The sequence below is a fragment of the Protopterus annectens genome, chromosome 16.part0 (genome assembly GCF_019279795.1).
Source record: "Protopterus annectens isolate FY-2018-M chromosome 16.part0, PAN1.0, whole genome shotgun sequence".
NCBI classification, from domain to species: domain Eukaryota; kingdom Metazoa; phylum Chordata; order Ceratodontiformes; family Protopteridae; genus Protopterus; species Protopterus annectens.
The window spans coordinates 837,097,348-837,110,250 of record NC_056750.1 but is presented as its reverse complement, the minus strand read 5'-3'; the positions used below and the strand labels follow the sequence as shown (position 1 = coordinate 837,110,250).

Sequence of the window (12,903 nt, the reverse complement as noted above, 5' to 3'; positions counted from 1 at the left end):
ATGTGTTCGAGATATGAAGGCCAAGAAATTCACCTCACGAGGAATGTTTACGAAGTGAATCTTGGCATCCATATACAGAACACATAATAAAAGGTTATGTTTTGAGATCCACTCTTAATTCTTTGTAGTGCATGAAGTTTTATATGTTACATGCACCACTAGTCAAATTAAAGAAAGAGATAAATGTTTTACCGACTATTAAAGCTATAAAGCACTTAACAAGCACTGTCAGAAAGGCAGCTTAAGACAGAGTCTTATGTTAAGGAAAGTCATGGGCAGATAACTAGTACAAACAGTGGGCAGAAATAAATTTGTTTTGAATTCTGTTGCTGTCCTTTGGTGGGCAGTACTAGCACATTTAACTGCCTTGCATGATACCTGATCTTAACTAATGATGCAGGGGTGCTTAACAATTGTTAAAATCGGGTCTTGTGCTATGGAAGCTCTTAAGTGGTTTGGATTTTTCATGAAATCAGAGTGTAATCACAGTGCACTGTACACTTTATATTTATTACCGGTAATGAAATGAGTGTAAGCTGCATTTCAGAAGCCTGTTTGTTTTTAATAAAAGCTGGCCTGCCCTAAGACTACATGTAAACACTAAACAAACTGGTATCTGTAGTCATATAAAATAAAGGGAAGTAGTTCTGTTGCCTGTGTTTGACAACTGCTTTTCCCTACTTGGTATCAGAGAATAAATAATTAGTGTAGTCAACTTTTACTTTTTATAAATACATACAGTTAATTGCTTTATTTTAGAATCAGTCACTTGCTAATTAATAGATACCTGTTATACAGAAATAAGACTGTTTTTATTATTTCACACAAAATTAATGTCTCCTCCTCATGCCAGTGTGATAAATGCATAAACACTATAGTAGAAATTCTTTCAAGTTAGGCCAGCTCACAATATTTATACAATTAAACTGAAACATCATGACTTTCTCTAGGATTCAAAAACACTCTCCAGTCATGCTAGTTATCTAATGAAGGATGGTCAATTAGCTCAGTGATGAAAGTGCACAATTCAGAGACTAGTACGCTTGCAATGAGAAAGACCACATTATTGATTCATTAGCATTTTCTGAACTGCACACTAGTGCCATCTAACCTGACTGTAAAAGTGGGCTTCCTGGCAGCCTTTGCATCACATTAGTAAATGCACTGCTCTACACACACGCACATGTGCGCGCGCACACACACACACACACACACACACACACACACACACACACAGACACACACACACACACACACACACACACACACACACACACACACACACACACACACACACACACACACACACACACACACACACACACACACACAGAGCTTCATTCATGTCTCTAAAGAAAAGTGCACGCACACACATATACATATTAGCACCCACCATACTCCTACATCTTTACTAAACTTACCTGCACTGGCAGTACTTCCATATGAATAAAGAAGTGACTGCCATATTTTTATGGTGCTCACTTTCTCCTCTTAGAGTAAAATTTTAATCAGAACAGCAAACTGGAAGCTGTAGATATTTCCAAAGGACAGCACATGGATAATTAGGATTGGCCACTCCCCAGACTGCCAAATTTGCATGCAGCACTCCCTGTGAGACCTCAGTCCATAGTGAGGTCCCCACAAGGAGAAAGCCTTAGTGGTAGAGTGGGAGTCCATAGTGAGGTCCCCACAAGGAGAGTGGGAGTCCACACTGAGGTCCCCACAAGGAGAAAGTCTCAGTGATAGAGTGGAGTCCATAGTGAGGTCTGCAGAAAGAGAAAGCCTCAGTGGTAGAGTGGGAGTCCATAGCAAGGTCGCCACAAGGAGAAAACCTCAGTGGTATGGTGTGTCTCTGAATCACAAAGGTTTAGCTTGATGGGGAGCACATGTGAGCTCAGACTTGATCGTCATGCTAATCTTTTCTGAATTCCGCTCAGTGCTTTGTTTTGATGATTACCAAACAGGAAAAAGAGAACCCCAAACCCTACAGACATAATTTTCTTGCACAGTGGTACTGTTAGAGAAAGAGTTTTTGATAAGGTAATATGTAGGGTTAGGGGTTATGGGCAGCGACAGGGTTAGCCCACATGAGTAAAGTTGTATAGGGGAGCTTAGAGGACAAAAGTCTGTGAAGGCTGCCTGGACATGTAATGTTCTGCCAAGGTGTTACTCCACTAAGGATAATGGATTACAGAAGCTATTGTGGTGGTTTGATGGTTAGCAGGCATGCAGGAGAAAACTACAAAAAAAATAATAATAATAGTCATCATCTTCTATTTCATAGCCATCCTGTACAGGTATCTGTAGCTTAAATAGACAGTCACATACTCCTAGAGCTCCAGCATGGCGATGACTAGCTAAGATGTGAACAATTTGCCTATAACAATAACACTAATAGAACAAAAATTCTGATTTCCTCATTTAGTCCATAACTGGCCCTTACTGATTACTAAACTTGTCTTGCTTTTGCACCATCAAACAATGTCTTTTACAAAGGCTTTAAGTTATTCCACAATGGACTCAAACACATTTCAGTGCAGGAACATAAATCAGTACAATATAATTTCTTAAAATGAATAATCAGCTACTAAGGTAAAACCTTACCAAGTGATAACTTGCACATGAATTCGTCTAAAGCCGCAGAAGAGTTCATGTTGGGGAGCTCCATATTAGCTGGTTTTAGGTATTTTGTCTAAAATATAAATATAACTTGTAATACAAACAATGTACCAGCTCATAGAAAAAAGTAACTAATACAACTGGATACAGCTGCCAAATTTCAGAAATCATCTAGTGATTTTTTAATAGATAAAATATAACAGGAACTTAATTTATTGTGTATGCTGTTTTATGACTTGATGATGGAATTCAGAACAGAGCTGATGCTGTTAAATCACTGCATTTCTACGTTATACATTTGTAATTACCTGGAAAGTACAGTGCTGCTTTTCATGTACAGCTGGTAAATCACTGTTAAATCACTGCATTTCTATGTTATACATTTGTAATTACCTGGAAAGTACAGTGCTGCTTTTCATGTGCAGCTGTTAAATCACTGTTAAATCACTGCATTTCTACGTTATACATTGTAATTACCTGGAAAGTGCAGTGCTGCTTTTCATGTACAGCTGTTAAATCACTGTTAAATCACTGCATTTCTACGTTATAAATTTGTAATTACCTGGAAAGTACAGTGCTGCTTTTCATGTACAGCTGTTAAATCACTGTTAATTCACTGCATTTCTACGTTACATAGTTTCATAGTTTCATAGTATAGTACTAGGCTATCTGCCCTGGGGCATTTGTAAGCCTAGCCATAGTGATGTGGCTTTTGCCACCCCATGAAATGGTACAAAAATGTACAGAATAAATCTAGAATACTGTGCCTCTGTCTAGTAGTGACACAATGAAGGTCCCCTTATATAATAGAATAAGTTTATTGTGCCCCTGTCTAGCAGTGACACAGATGTGACCCCTGGGGTAAATTTACGATCTCCCATCCACTCATCAAGATTTCTCTTGAAGAGAGTCAGTGAGGGACTCTGCCTAATACGAACTGGGATCCTGTTCCAAAGCATGGGAAGCCTCTGGGTTATGAATCTATCCCTCCAGCATGTCCTATTCATACTTGTGCCAAGGTTTAAGTCTTTAGCTCTCGTGGTCCTGATGGATTTGGATTTTTTGAGGTGGAGCATGTCCATCAGATCCTGATTGGACATGGCCTTGTACGTCAGGCAGAGATCACCTCTGAGCAGGCAGTATGCTACTGAACAGAGCTGAAGTTTCTTTAGTCTGGCAGAATAAGACATATGTTGGAGACCCTTGATCCTTTTGGTGAGGTACTTTTGTGGTCTCTCCAGCTGTTGCAAATGCCGGGTGAGGTACATACCAAATGGGGCATTGTACTCAATCATGGGTCTGATGAGGGAGGAATATAGGGGTACAATGACATCCTTGGATCTGGATGTGAATCCCTTCATGATGAGGTGTGCAAGGTAGAATGTTTTTCTAACCACTTTGGCAACGTGGGTGTCAAATGAGAGGTCGCTGTCTACTTGGGTCCCTAGGTCTCTGATTACTTTTTCCATACTCAGTGGGTTGCTGTCTATGTGATAATTTGTGGGTACTTAGGGATGACTATACATTTTTTGGCATTTAGTTTAAGGCCGTGACTACGGCACCAGTTGTCCGTTTCAGTGAGGCCTTTTTGTAGGATGTGTGTGTCTACTGGTGTATCGACTATGGCGCCTAGTTTGCAGTCATCTGCGAACTTTGTCAGCCACAGCCCTCCCATGTTTGCTTTAACATCTGAGAAATAAATGCCGAACAAGAGGGGTCCCAGGACAGATCCCTGTGGGACACCACTTGTGACTGGCTTTGAGTCTGACATTGCTCCAGCGATTTTAACTTTATGGGTTCTGTCCTTTAGCCAGTTTTCAACCCATCTAGTGACATAAGGGTTTACTTTTAAGCTGTTTAGCTTATCTATGATGCCTGAGTGGGGTATTGTGTCGAAGGCCTTAGCCAAGTCCAGGTATGCTGTATGGACTGCTTTGCCCTCATCAATGGCTCTAGTGACTGTTTCGAAAAAGTCAACCAGGTTTAAAAGGCAGGATCTGCCTTTTACAAAGCCGAACTGGGTGGGGTCAAGTGTCTGTAGGTCCCCTATGTCTCTGTTTATGAGTTCCATAATGATTCTTTCCATAGCTTTGCAGACCAGGCTAGTTAAGCTTATGAGGCGGTAGTTTCCAGGGTCTGTAGAGGCAAACCCCTTGTGGAGTGGGACCACTGTTGCTGTACGCCAGTGTTCAGGTACATATCACGAAGTAAGGCTAAGGTTAAATAGCATTTTTATGTGTGGGTTTAGCTCCCCTTGGAGTTCACATAAAACGCACCCCGGGATACCGTCAGGTCCCATTGATGCTGTGTTTTTTGCTTTGTTTAGGGCGGTTCTAACTTGGACATCTGAGATGACAGGGAGATTACATTCAGCTGGGATAAGTATTTCTTCTTTTGGGGGTGAAGGAGGGGAGAAATTTGCACTGAACCTATCAGCCAGAATGTTAGCAATATCTGTGGGTTCAGTGTGTGTACAAATCTGTAATTACCTGGAAAGTACAGTGCTGCTTTACATGTACAACTGTTAAATCACTGCATTTCTAAGTTATAAATTTGTAATTACCTGGAAAGTACAGCGCTGCTTTTCATGTACAGCTGGTAAATCACTGTTAAATTACTGCATTTCTATGTTATAAATTTGTAATTACCTGGAAAGTGCAGTGCTGCTTTTCATGTACAGCTGGTAAATCACTGTTAAATCACGGCATTTCTATGTTATAAATTGGTAATTACCTGGAAAGTACAGTGCTGCTTTACATGTACAGCTGTTAAATCACTGTTAAATCACTGCATTTCTACGTTATACATTTGTAATTACCTGGAAAGTGCAGTGCTGCTTTTCATGTACTGCTGTTAAATCACTGTTAAATCACTGCATTTCTACCTTATACATTTGTAATTACCTGGAAAGTACAGTGCTGCTTTTCATGTACAGCTGGTAAATCACTGTTAAATTACTGCATTTCTACATTATAAATTGGTAATTACCTGGATAGTGCAGTGCTGCTTTTTATGTACAGCTGTTAAATCACTGTTAAATCACTGCATTTCTACGTTATAAATTGGTAATTACCTGGAAAGTGCAGTGCTGCTTTTCATGTACAGCTGTTAAATCACTGTTAAATCACTGCATTTCTACGTTATAAATTTGTAATTACCTGGAAAGTACAGTGCTGCTTTTCATGTACAGCTGTTAAATTACTGTTAAATTACTGCATTTCTACGTTATAAATTTGTAATTACCTGGAAAGTGCAGTGCTGCTTTTCATGTACAGCTGTTAAATCACTGTTAAATCACTGCATTTCTATGTTATAAATTTGTAATTACCTGGAAAGTACAGTGCTGCTTTTTATGTACAGCTGTTAAATCACTGTTAAATCACTGCATTTCTACGTTATACATTTGTAATTACCTGGAAAGTACAGTGCTGCTTTACATGTACAGCTGTTAAATCACTGTTAAATCACTGCATTTCTATGTTTTAAATTTGTAATTACCTGGAAAGTGCAGTGCTTCTTTTCATGTACAGCTGTTAAATAACTGTTAAATCACTGCATTTCTACGTTATAAATTTGTAATTACCTGGAAAGTGCAGTGCTGCTTTTCATGTACAGCTGTTAAATTACTGCATTTCTGCATTATAAATTTGTAATTACCTGGAAAGTACAGTGCTGCTTTACATATACAGCTGTTAAATCACTGTTAAATCACTGCATTTCTACGTTATAAATTTGTAATTACCTGGAAAGTGCAGTGCTGCTTTTCATGTACAGCTGTTAAATCACTGTTAAATCACTGCATTTCTACGTTATAAATTTGTAATTACCTGGAAAGTACAGTGCTGCTTTTCATGTAGAGCATGCACAGACTGCAGCCCATAGTGCTGAGATTCAGAAAGGACTAGCCCAGAAGTATGCTTGTATGAAGCTGATTTAACTCTGGTGACAGCCCTTTTCAATTCACAGACAGCCCTAGCATAGTGATTCTATGTGGTCTGCAGAATCACTGCCATGTGATGTCCCCAATCCCCCATAGCTTATTCCAATGTTAATTGGCAATCTGGGGTTGTGGCATATTATAATGAGTCATGTGCTCTTTCACAAACTGCCTGTGGTAAGGGATTTATGCAGCATATATTAACATTATCAGCTGTGTTAATTGACATAGTAAAAGGCCATGTTCAGCCATTATTTTCTAAAGGAGAAACAGCATTAGAGGTAAGTTTTAGGATATTTAGTGGATAGGTAGTAGTCTGGGGTGTCTAAGTGTGTGTGCATGTGGGCAACACCAATATATCTGTCTGCAAATGGATGACTGATCTTGAGTTAGTGTGTGTCACAATAGAGTATTTAGTTAGGGGATAGATAGAGTATGTACATGTCTGTGTGTGTGTGTGTGTGTGTGTGTGTGTGTGTGTGTGTGTGTGTGTGTGTGTGTGTGTGTGTGTGTGTGTGTGTATGTATGTGCGTGTCTCTGAGGAGGGCGTCATATCGCTAGACTCTCCTGAACAAAAACTGTAATACTATGAGAGAACACTAAACACTAGGAACTTTTACATATCATGCTAAGTCTTATATAAAGTTAACAGAACAACAAGATTTGTAGCACAAGTGAGTTTCTGAACAATTAGAAGTCTAGAGGAAAACTAAACTCTAGGGACTTTCTCCAAATATTACACAAAGTCATGAACATAGTTAATAGAAAAGCAGGTATTGCATCACAGAGCCTATTCAGAGCAAGAATATGAAACTCAAATGTCTGACATTACTGACTGACTGTAATGGTCCATATGTTATGAAGGACAAGACAGTTTTTAAGAGGTAAAGTCATGGACGTTCTGTTGAGTCAAGGACATTTAAAAGGTATTGGATGTGTTTGTGCTTGTGTGTGTGTGTGTGTGTGTGTGTGTGTGTGTGTGTGTGTGTGTGTGTGTGTGTGTGTGTGTGTGTGTGTGTGTGTGTGTGTGTGTGTGTGTGTGTGTGTGTGTGTGTGTGTGTGTGTGCGTGTGTGTGTGTGTGTGTGTGTGTGTGTGTGTGTGTGTATGTGTGGAGTGTGTGTGTCGTCTGTGTGTGTGGAGTGTGTCTGTGTGGAGTGCGTGTGTGTGTGTGTGCGTGTGTGTGTGTGTGTGTGTGTGTGGGGGGGTGTTTCTGAATGTGTGCATATGTGTGGGGGTCTGAATGTGAGGATCATATGCCAGTCTGATATATGGGCCATTAGTGGTGACTACTGCAAACGTGGTTGTGGTAATCACAACATGATTCACAAACATGCAAATTAGCTGATAATGAGGTATTTCCTCATTGCAGTCAGTGGCGTAACTAGGGTAGGGTGAAAGAGGCAATCACCCTGGGTGCTGTCTTATCAAGGATGAAATTCATCCATGAAAAATAAAAAAAATCTACATTTAAAACAAATATATATTTTTATTTCCCTTTAATGAAAATGGCAATGTATATGCCCTAAATGGATGTCAGCGACACTCCTGTGTATCTCATGCCCCCACTTAAATAATCTTGCTGGAGTACCACCCAGGAAAGACCTGTGATTGACTGTGCAGGTAGAGGGGGAAGTGCTGAGGTGCTAGAAAGACAGTGTCTTATGCTGTATCACTGGTGCCCAGAATATGCGACTTAGGTTTCAAAAATGCTTTATCCTTCAGCTCACTCTGGGTGCATTTAGTGTGTTGGGGAGAGATACCATGGCAGAGAAAACAACATGCCTCTCAAGTAAGTAGGGTTGGTTACTAGTATGCTTCTTGTGCAAACATGGACAGACTGCTGAAAGGGTCAGTGTGAAGAAATTTTTATTTTGGTGCTTGTGCATACATGACAGACTTCTGAAGAGATATTTGGGGGCAATGTTTCATTTTGTGTCATTGAAGTGCCTGTGCATATATGGACAAACTGCTGAAGGGGTTGGTGGGGGAACTTTTATTTCTGGTGTCATTTGAGTGCTTGTGCATACTTGGACAAATTATTGAAGGACTTACCAGGATGTTTAGAGAAAGAAAGAAAGCAAATGATGCAGCTACACTGCCAGATAGGCAACAGTGTAGCAAAGCCAAACACGATTTTAATGTATATTCCTGATTTTAAAACAAGGATCTAGTTAATCCTTTAATGGAAGATTAAACCCCTTGATGATCAGGCTCACTGAAATATAAGTGTTTTTGCAGGGAAGACAGGCTACCCTGCATCCTGAATGTGGGACAAACCAGTCACACCTTCCAAATGGATATTACTAGTTCTTTTTAGTCATTGATAAAAGTAAACTGTGTCTCTCTCTTTGAAGCAGTTTCAATATGTTATACCTCTCAACCCCTTAATGCAAGAAATCTGGACAATACCTAAAATAAAGGGGTCAAAGGCCCAAAAATAGGGAAGGTTTCAAATATTGCTCTTCTAAGGTTTAAAGTTAAAAAGTTCCTACAATAACAGGATTTGTATTGTTCATATTCTGAAGGAAATGAAGTCTGAAACTTACAAACGCATGTCATTATTTAGAGAGTTCAGTCCACTGGTTTGCCAGAAGACCACAAATTTAATGAGGTGAAAAACTGAATATTCTGCAAAAAGTTGGACAGTTGATATGTATGGTCAGAAGCAAGGGCTACATATTCCATAGTTTAATACTCTGAAAGTCCCTTTGTTGCCTAGGTGAACAAAGGAGAAAAAATAATAAAAAATGGCTTTGTCCAGTCAAACATGTGGCATCACTTTATTCTGTATTCTTAATAGGCTTTTTGAGGTTTCCATTAGAGCACCTTGAAATAATCACAATTACTGCAGATCTGCAGAATAACAAATTGTGCTGCCCAAAGTATTGTACTGTGTGTCAGAATCAAAGACCGGTGTAGGGCTTTGGAAGCCTTTCATCTTCCTTTGGTGCTTAAGCAGGTGATGAGTACCATGAAATAGGGCAGGTATATCTAATGCAGTATGCAAACATGTACTGGGTTTGATATTTAAGATTATTACTGAGTGTTTTTTTATAAAATGTGTGCTATAACTGAAATTAAGCTAGTTTTAGTTCAGACACTTCCTTTATTGATGGTCAGCATGTGAATTTGGATATATAATTATCATGGTTTGTTTTGTGCAGTAACAAAGGTGCTATGCATGTGTGTAAGTTCATAGGATATTACTAGGTTACCTGCCCTTCTGGAACACTTTAAATCTAGCCAGATTTCCCATCCCAAAGGTAAGAATCAAACCCTGTACCTCGTGCATGTGAAATTAACCCAGTATGACTCATACTGTCAGAAGCAATTAATCCAAGGGACCTTTTTTCTGATATATATATATATATATATACATATATATATATATATATATATATATATATATATATATATATATATATTTCCGCGCACAGTGCGGAATGGGAAAATTTCCTTTTCCGCAATGTAGTGTGGTCTTGGAGTTGGTATATTTAAGTAAGAGAGGTGTGGGGGACAAAGCAGTTTAATTTTTTTTTTTTTCTTTTTTTACTTCAGCGTTCGAACTATTACAAGTTCGAATGTATGGTCTTGACCATATTTGGTTTGAACTTATAATATGTTCGATCTACTGAAGTATATATATATAGATATATATATATATATATATATATATATATATATATATATATATATATATATATATATATATATATATATATATATATTTTATTTCTCTGTTGCTTACTTGCTTAAACTTTGCATTTATCTTAATTTATCTGCTATGTTTGGGGGGGGTCATTTAATAACTGAAATAAGGTACTCAGAGGTACAGCCTACATTCTCTAGTAAAGCACACCCCCATTGCTAAATAGTAAACACACTCAGTGTAAGTGTCTAATATCTTATACCATTGGGGTTTGCTGTTAGCATTCAGTAAACCATACCTTGCTTTACAGATGATCCAGTGCTCACTGAACTAGCACTGACTATTAAAACATTGTGTTACAAGGAGCTGTCAATATGATGTAAGCTTCAGGTACAAATGGTGCCACAATGCACAATAAACTTTGTTGTGCAGTATAATCATACATATAACGTTGAAGGGTCAGAATGTATAGTTTACCTGCTTCTCCCTTGGGTCATGATTTTTCTGTCTGTGCCACAGCCGCAGTTATTTCTGTGCTGCAGTTCATATTTATCAATTTCCTATTAGTATAATTTGTTATGCTGCTGTTGGCATTTGGACTGTATCTGCAAAGAGATGTGGACTGTATGTTTTAGTTTTAATATCTGTGTGTTTTCTTTAAATTGCTAAAGCTGGTGTGTGTTGTCTTTGGTTATGTATCATATGACAGTTAAATGATTAACTCTGAAAAATGTGTTAAACTGTCAATAAAAAATGGTCCTTTTTGACATGGCAGGAAATAACTGTGGCATTTTTTTTCTGAATCATAGCCACTGTGTATTGGCTATTAGTTCAGTTCAGTTTATTTCAAAAACATTTGATTCATTATTTGCTGTTACCACGCATCATGTTAAAATCAAATAAATCCCATTATGATAAATATTACATTTTCTAATCCTTTAAACCCTAAAATCCAGGACATTAATTCTGACTCATTATTTTGCAATATTATTTAATTTCTGTGGACTTTTCCAAATGTCTTACTGCTTCTCTCCATCAAATGAAGTGTATATGCAGTAATGCTACATCTTAAATCAGAAAAGTAGTGTGACTCCTACTACAAACTACAAATTCTTCCAAAGTATCCATAGAATCCCTTTCACTGTCCTAGTAAAATTTACTTTTTGTAATAAAATTGCAAAAAATAAATGTAAGGTGCCAGCTGTTAATATAAGTAACTCAAATCATTTAGAAGTGTTTACTGATGCAGGTATTAGTCTGCTGAACAAACATAAGCATTTAAAGCTGGAACCCTAATGGAAGGATCTGTTTGGAAATTTTAACTGTCTCCCTGATTAATGAGGTAAGAGTTGAAATATATATTGCTATAAGATATAGGTTCATAGGTAAGTACTAGGCTATCTGCTCGAGGGCATCTATAAGCCTAGCCAGAATGTGTTGGCTTTTGTTGACCCTTTAAATTAGTTCCCTGTGCCTCAGTCCAGCAGAGCCATTAGTTCCCTGTGCCTCTGTCCAGCAGAGCCACTGCAGTGATCCCTGGGGTAAATTTTCTGTTTCCCATCCACTCGTCAAGGTTTCTCTTGAGTGTTAGTGAGGGGCTCTGCCTAATGTAGATTGGAATCCTGTTCCAAAGTATGGGGAGTCTCTGTGACAGGAATCTATCCCTCCAGTATGTCCTGTTTATCATTGTGTTGAGGTTTAGATTACAAGAGCGTGTGGCTCTTAGGGATTTGTTTTTTTTTTAGGTGGAGCATGTCCATCAATTCTGGGTTGGACATGGCCTTGTATGTCAGGCAGAGATCACCTCTGAGTAAGAGGTATGCAACCGAGTACAGCTGGGGTTTCTTCAGTCGAGCTGAATAGGGCATATGTTTGAGGACAGTAATCCTCTTGCTGAGGTACTTCTGTGGTCTTTCCAGTTGTTGCAGGTGTCTTGTAAGGTACATCCCAAATGGGGCATTGTACTCTTTGTTGGGTCTGATGAGTGATGAGTAGAGGGGCACAATAACTTCTTTTGTTCTAGATGTGAACCCTTTTGTGATTAGATGGGCCACATAGAAGGATTTTCTAACCACCTTGGCAATATGATTATCAAAGGAGAGATTACTATCTACTTGGGTCCCCAGATCTCTTATTACATTTTCTGTATTTAGGGGACTACCAAGTATGTGGCAGTTCATGTGTACTTTGTTTTTTCCAAAGGGGATGACTATGCACTTTTTGGCATTTAGCTTGAGGCCATGATTTTGACACCAGGTATCCATCTCAGTAAGACCCTTCTGGAGGATGTCTGTATCAGCTGGAGAGTCAATTATGGCCCCCAGTTTGCAGTCATCTGCAAACTTGCTTAGCCATAGTCCTCCTGTGCTTGGCTGTACCTCTGAGAAGTATATACCGAACAGGAGGGGTCCCAGGACTGAGCCCTGGGGGATGCCACTTGTAACTGGTTTAGAGTCAGATCTAGAGCCTGCAACTCTCACCGTGTGGGTTCTATCCATGAGCCAGTTGGCAATCCATCTCGTGACGTAGGGGTTTATGTTCAGGCTGGTGAGCTTGTCTATAATACCAGAATGGGGAATGGTGTTGAAAGCCTTTGCGAGGTCTAGGTAGGCTGTGTGGACCTCCTTTCCCTCATCTAAAGCCTTGGTAACTGTCTCAAAGAAGTCCACCAGGTTTAGGAGCAAACAAAGCCAAACT

General features: G+C 39.0%; 1 protein-coding gene across 1 annotated transcript in view; it reads right to left on the bottom strand.

The window, feature by feature from the left end:
- The window catches only part of LOC122790665 (hyaluronan mediated motility receptor-like), a 761,750-nt gene that overhangs the window by 598,194 nt on the left and 150,653 nt on the right, over positions 1–12,903 (bottom strand). Inside the window, exon 4 of the mRNA XM_044058189.1 lies at positions 2,605–2,692. Coding sequence (XP_043914124.1) covers positions 2,605–2,692 — 88 coding nt within the window. The remainder of the gene's footprint in view (positions 1–2,604; positions 2,693–12,903) is intronic.